The sequence below is a fragment of the Geospiza fortis genome, unplaced genomic scaffold, assembly GCF_000277835.1.
Source record: "Geospiza fortis unplaced genomic scaffold, GeoFor_1.0 scaffold275, whole genome shotgun sequence".
Lineage (NCBI taxonomy): Eukaryota > Metazoa > Chordata > Aves > Passeriformes > Thraupidae > Geospiza > Geospiza fortis.
This window is the reverse complement of record NW_005054341.1, coordinates 5,267,385-5,273,724: the sequence shown is the minus strand read 5'-3', so window position 1 is coordinate 5,273,724 and position 6,340 is coordinate 5,267,385. Positions and strand designations below refer to the sequence as shown.

The window sequence follows — 6,340 nt, the reverse complement described above, 5'->3', positions numbered from 1 at the left end:
CTGACAAATAACAAAAGTGGCTCCATTTTGTGTTGGTCTTCCCAGTGCATTTATGACCCTGCAGTTACCCATTCTGTGAAATGGGAATATAGGCAACCCAGAGCAGTAGGAAAAGTGCAAAATGTGTTGTACCATGAGATGGTAAAGTATTTCCTTGTCTTTCATCAGAAATTTGAAAGCTAAATATAGCCAAGGTGAAAAAAACCAACCTGTCAAATGCAATAATATCTCGTCTCTTAGCTGCACATTTGTTTTGAGAATCTCTATTAGGTAGTGAGACCTAGAGGCACATGGAAAAAACCCCTATGGAGTTTATTCCCCTAGCCAGGATGTGCATGAAGTGATGTGGAAGCTGAAATTAGTAACTACCAACGTGGCAGTAAGATTTGTGACTGGAGCACTGGTCCCAGTGGCATTGAGCTCCTCTTTTACTACTGTGGCAACCTGGCTTTCCAGGTAGCTACTCTGCACTTAGCAAAAGAAAGGGATAATTTTGGCAAGGGAATTTTCAATTAAACACACAACCACTCAAAACGTAAGTTCCAATTAATTTACAAGTAAAACCATTTCCATAAATAAACCAGCAAGAGTAAAAACTGCTCTAGGAGGTATAAAAATGACCTTAGCAGTATGTAAATACCAGTTGTTGAGGTGTTTGATTGGCAGTGAATGATAGCAGAGGCAGTGTTTTGTCCTCTCCTGCAAGGATTACAGAGCATCTTACTCAGGAGAAACCAGACCATTCAGCTCTTGTAATTTTCTGTGACCTATTAAACATGCACATATTCCTCATATTTTAGTACCACTTATCTGGTGCTGTGCACAGAAAAATGGTATTAGTCATGTCAGTGAGCCATAAGAAGTTTTGTGTGAATGCAAGGTAATGCATCACTGAGAGTTTAATGATTCCTAGCAGGCTTTGACTGGGTTTTTTAATGCATTTCTATGTCTTACGTATTTTTTAACAGCTGAAATATTCTTTGAACCTCATAAATCGAAAGCTGGTGCTGGAATCAAAAGTGTGTATCAACAGTAGAATTGTGGTGGTTGGTGCATCCGATGTTGGAATCTCTTTTCTGGAAACGCTGATTTTTTGGTAAGTTTTTAATTTTGTTTCCTTTGCTGAAAAGGATGTGTTCCCTTTTGTATAAAGGGGGTTGTTTCTTGCATTTAAAGCATTCCTTGAGTCTGTCTCAATGTATTGGGTGTTAAATCTCTGAGCATGTAGGGATGGAGAGATGGGTGCTGACATCCTGGATGCCTTGGGACTCACAGGATTCCAGTGTGGATGGAGAGATGGGTGCTGACATCCTGGATGCCTTGGGACTCACAGGATTCCAAACAGCTTTGGGTTGCATGTGGACCCTTAAGGTGAAGGCATGCTGAAAATGTGTGTTGAAAACACCTAAAGTTGCTTTGGCCATTGTTCTTAAACTGCAGTCTTGTGAGGGAAGGTGGAGTCAATGGCCCCAAGCAGTATTGTCCTTTAAAGCCAATTGTTCCTGGTGGGATCCCAAACCTATCTGAATCCCCCTTTCCCTAAGTCTGAGGCAGGGAAACCTGTGAATGAGTTCTGCTATTTAACAGCCTTCCCAACACAAGGACAGGGTATTCTCTCTGTTGTCTCACTGTTGTACTCCCCAGGGACTTACTGGGCAGTCAGACTGTGAGAATGCAGTTCCTTTGATGCAGAGCTTAATCACACATACTAAAAGACTTGCAGAAATGTACATAAAATTCAAAATCTGAACATGATTCTTACAAGATGCAACAGGAACTGAGAGAGCTGTCTGGTGCTTTTATGGGGGGTGGAGAATGGAAAACTCTGCCTTTTTTTCTTTTTTCAGTTAAGCCAGGAGTTTGTGTTTCTACAACAACCATTAATAACATCACAAATTATATTTTCAATGCATCAAGAGAGGAATAAGTTTAAGCGCTTTATAGATGTTGCATTGCTGGAGCAGTGTAGAAGAAAATTTGTGCTTCTTGCCCTTCTCTTAGTTCTTGACTTCCTGTAAAGCATCCCATCTCATGGTAAATAGTTTCCCCTCATCCTCTTGCTTTCAGCACCTTTTAGGCTTTCAGTTCCACCCCAAATTCAGTTAAACCTGACCTTTAGAGCTGAGTCTGTCCATAGTGAACAGGGCTTTGCAGGTGTGGCCCTTGGAGCTCCCTCAGCTGAGCCTTTGCAGCCAGGGCTTGAATTTGAACCAAACTGTGGCAGAGTTGCTGCAGGACACATCCTCCTTGAGATTGTCTTGGCACTCAGCCTCAGACATGGGGTGCTGTTCAGAGAACCTTAGAACCAGCACTTAGTGCAGTGTCACAAAATTTATATTAATAGAGGGATAAATTTGCAAAAGATTAGGTTTTAATTTTCACATCAGCAGCAAATAGCCTCCTGATCAGTGTGAAGGCCTTTTAAAACAATTTAGTTTAATTTACTCATAATTTTCTAATATTCCCTGCAAAGGTTACATGCACTAAAAATAGCTGGACTGAATCAATTTGTGAGCCCTAATCCTTGAAAAGAGGAAGTAGTTTTCTCATCATTATTCTTCATACTTAATTATTTTACATTACCAGTCACCATGGAAACACATAAATGTAATTCACTTACTGATGTGGCAATTATTGGAACTCGATCTTGCAAGTGTTTTCAACTTCTTTGAGACTGAAGAGATCCATTTTTCATCAAGCAGAGAAATGACCCTGAGAATGAGCTCTGCTGCCCTGTGGCAGGACACCTCCCACTGTGCCATGGGCAGCACATCCCGGGGTGCAGTGCCACAGGGCAGCCATGGCACCACTGCTCACCCACCCAAACTCCAAAGGAGCTTTAGACTTCTCCATACTGCTCAGGCAGCATGTGCAGGTATATGTTCTCAGCTGCAGAGCTGCTTTTCTTGAGGATGTACAGGGATTTTTGGGTTTTTTGCCAGAGGGCCAGGTGCCCAGTGGAGGCAGCAGCGCTGCAGCAGCAGGGGCAGACCCTGCCTGGCCAGCTGTTGGTGTGACTGCAGCTCTGGGGCTGCAGGTGTGACAGTGGGTGGGTTCTTATTTGGTTGGTTTTGGGTTTTTTTCTTCATTCCTTTGCTAGTTTCAAAGGGATGGACAGGGCAGGGTTGGACCAGAAGGATATAGGGTTACAAACCCCAGTGTTTCTACTTAGTCCCCATGCCTGGTTCCTGGAGCAGAATGCAGGGATGGAAGTTTGGCTTAAGGGTCATGGAGCTTGCTCCCAGCAGTGTCTTGTCACTGGTTCCAATGCAGGGAACCCATTGGCTTTTATCCACCTCTTAGCATAAAGCTGTGGAAATTGCTATTGTCTTTGATTATAGGGAAAATCATTTTTAATCCATGGTCTTGAAAACCTCCTTAATCCAAACCCTGATGCAAACAATGACTTCTTCTCTGAGGACAGATAAGCCATAAATGAATGGTGCCTAAAATCACAATATTTATTATGAAATCATTTTGAAATTTATTTCCTCCTCCCTATGGGCGCATGAAAATAATTATTGCATTTAAGAACCAGATGGAATTAAGTACATTTTTATCAAAGGCCTGAATTTTTTTCTCAAAGTAGAATTGGAATTCAGCACAGTAAGCCGGAGTTTTTTACTGCAGGACAGTGTCTCCTGCTGGGAGCACCCAGGATCAGCTCTGAGGTGCAGGGTTTGAACAGGGTTCCTGTCAGAGCCCGTTATCTGGCAGCACTGGGGCACACAATATCCCACACATCTGGCCTGTTTGGCTATAGTTAGCATAATGCTTGATCGTTAATTAGGCTTTTTATCTTTGCATTTGTCTGGGAACATCTGAAGCCTTCCATGTTGCCTGTCACTAATTAGTTGACTAATTAAATAGTTAGTGCTTACTTGCTGATCACAGAGCTAACATGCAATGAATGGGTTAGTGATGCCCACTGTTCTGTCCTATCTGTCTTTGCCACATGAGCTGGCACACATGTGCTTCCCTCTGCCTTCCCTTCAGAGCAAGGCAAGCCCAGGCCATGTGCTCAGTGTCACCAGGCTGCATCCCTCAGTCATTGTTTGCCTTCCATCACTTCTGGTGAGCAGAGCTCAAGTTGTGACAGAGATAAATCAGATGGGTCAGAGCTGGCCTTGTCACACAGTCGGCATCACAATGAGCACTGGCAGTGACTGATACAAGCCATAAACAGGGCAGAGGATGTGGGTCAGGAGCAGCCTTCCTAACAGCCTCTGCCAGAAAATGAGACTCAATTAGCATCAATATGGGCTTATTTTATAGTTACAATCTTGCTTTTGAGACTGTCTGCAGTTTTACATAAGATTATTTCAACTTGAAATACTTGCCCTTGGAACATATGCAAACATGTCTCTGAGCCCAACTGTTCTTTCACACTTGAAATTTATAAGTATTTGTAGATTTGTTTCTTGTTACTATTTATATTTGAATACTCCTTACTTCTTGGTGAGTATTAAAGCTGATCTTGGAAATGGTAGTTTTCTTATAAAAAGCCTGCTCAGAATTGGAATGAGTCACAAGGGTTTTTATAGAATGCTGGGCTGCATCCGTCATCTCCTCGTGGTGACTCAGCAGGACATGCACAGCTCTGAGCCTGGTAACCTGGCACCTCTGAATGATACAGTTCAAAGCAAATACAGCTGCATTCCAAGTGCAAGCACTGCACCCAGGTTCTCCAGCTCTCTGCTAAAGCTATGGAGGAGATGTCGCCACTTTCTCTTCTGTTCATTGGTTTGAAGTTTGTCCCCAGAGCTGTGGAGAAAGTGCTGGGCCCTCCAGAGCAGTCTCCAGGCTGGCTGAGGGTTGGCTTGGAAGCACAGCAGACTGGACAGGCTGCTGCAGTGGAGAAAAGAATGATTTGTCTGGATAAGCTGTGATCCTTCCCAGTAGTGATTAGTGTGGATTTGAGTCCTGTTTGTGTGTGTGTGTGTGTGTGTGTACTGTGAGGGCCAGAGTGAGGGTGCTGAGATAAGGAGGTCAGTAACTGTAAGATGGATGTTTGGGATCAGGAGTTTTGGCCCAGCTGACTCCTCTGCTGAGTCCCTGTCCTTCCTGGGCTGCCAGACTTATGTCATGAGGACCTGGCACTGCTGGGGTGCCTCAGAATGTGCAACTTCAATGAGTTTTGTGTTTTCCTGCTGGTAGGAGGAGCACATGTGGTTAAACCTCAACCCTTTCCAGGTTTAAGGGCTGTCTGCCTGGTGGCATCTGGGAACATTTCAAGGGTACCTATTCTGAAGGCAGCATTGCCAGATTTGCACCAGGTTACATCATGGAGTCAGAATACTTACCTTCTCTGCAATAGTTTGGAAAATTGGAGTCTAGTATACAGCCATAAAAACCCCATCACCTTAGCTTTAAACATAGGTAATTGGCCAATAATATTGAAAATGTCCTATTAGCAAGCTGGAATCTGCACTGTGTGTTACTCGCTGAAGCACTGGCACAGCAGTGGGCAAAGTGATGAAGTGTCTACCACACTTTAGTTTTACTGCCCAATTTATGGTACCTTGGTTTGTGGGAAATGGTGTTGATGTCTCTCAGCTGTGGTTTGGAATCTGCAAGATGATTATATAGCAAGAGACTGTAACTACCAAGGTCATAATCAGATATCCTCATTTTCTCTCTGGAGAAATTTATGAAGAAAATGAAATGCTGGAACACTTGTGGGATGGAAATCGTAATTTTAGGAAGTGCTCTCACCAAAGCAGTGGTGTGATAATGCTCTGATTAGGTCAGACTCAAAGCTAACTTAGATTTAGGATGGCAGGGCTGCCCTTGTGAATGCTATAGCTGTGGAAGGATATGGATGGGTCTGATTTAGCTGTGTGTTTTGAGTGGGCAAGGAAAAGAGCTCTTTAGTTTTCCCTGCCTTGTTTCAGAACAATCCATGCTGTAGGAACTTTGCCATGTTGGTTTTAGTAACCTAGATTGTGAAAATGCTGCAGATCTTGAGTGGATGCTCTAGTTTCTGTAAGCAAAACCAGTTTCTGGGAAGTGAGAGGTGACTGGAAGGGACAAAAACAGTGAAGCCACGGGAGGGGGACAAGGTGGATGGAGCTATGAGGTGGATGGGAGTTCAAAAGAAGAAACTGGGAAAAGACATGTTTGGTAATGTTCAGTGAGAAATCAAGATTGTAGACTGATGTAAAGCTGCCTAAAAAACTAGGAATTAGTAAATGAATTGGAAGGCAACAGAGTCAGAGATGCTGGTGTTTTTAGTTATATTGTATAGCAAAAGGATCGGCACAGAGGATGAGAGACAAGCAATATAACCGCAGTAAAATAACCACAGAGAAGAAAATCTAGGGCTAATCACTTGAAGGGG

At 43.3% G+C, this 6,340-nt stretch overlaps 1 protein-coding gene across 1 annotated transcript in view; it reads left to right on the top strand.

The window, feature by feature from the left end:
• Nucleotides 1-6,340, top strand: part of CFAP61 (cilia and flagella associated protein 61) — an 89,163-nt gene that overhangs the window by 39,842 nt on the left and 42,981 nt on the right. The window contains exon 16 of the mRNA XM_031058307.1: nt 969-1,096. Within this exon, the coding sequence (XP_030914167.1) occupies nt 969-1,096 (128 nt within the window). The remainder of the gene's footprint in view (nt 1-968; nt 1,097-6,340) is intronic.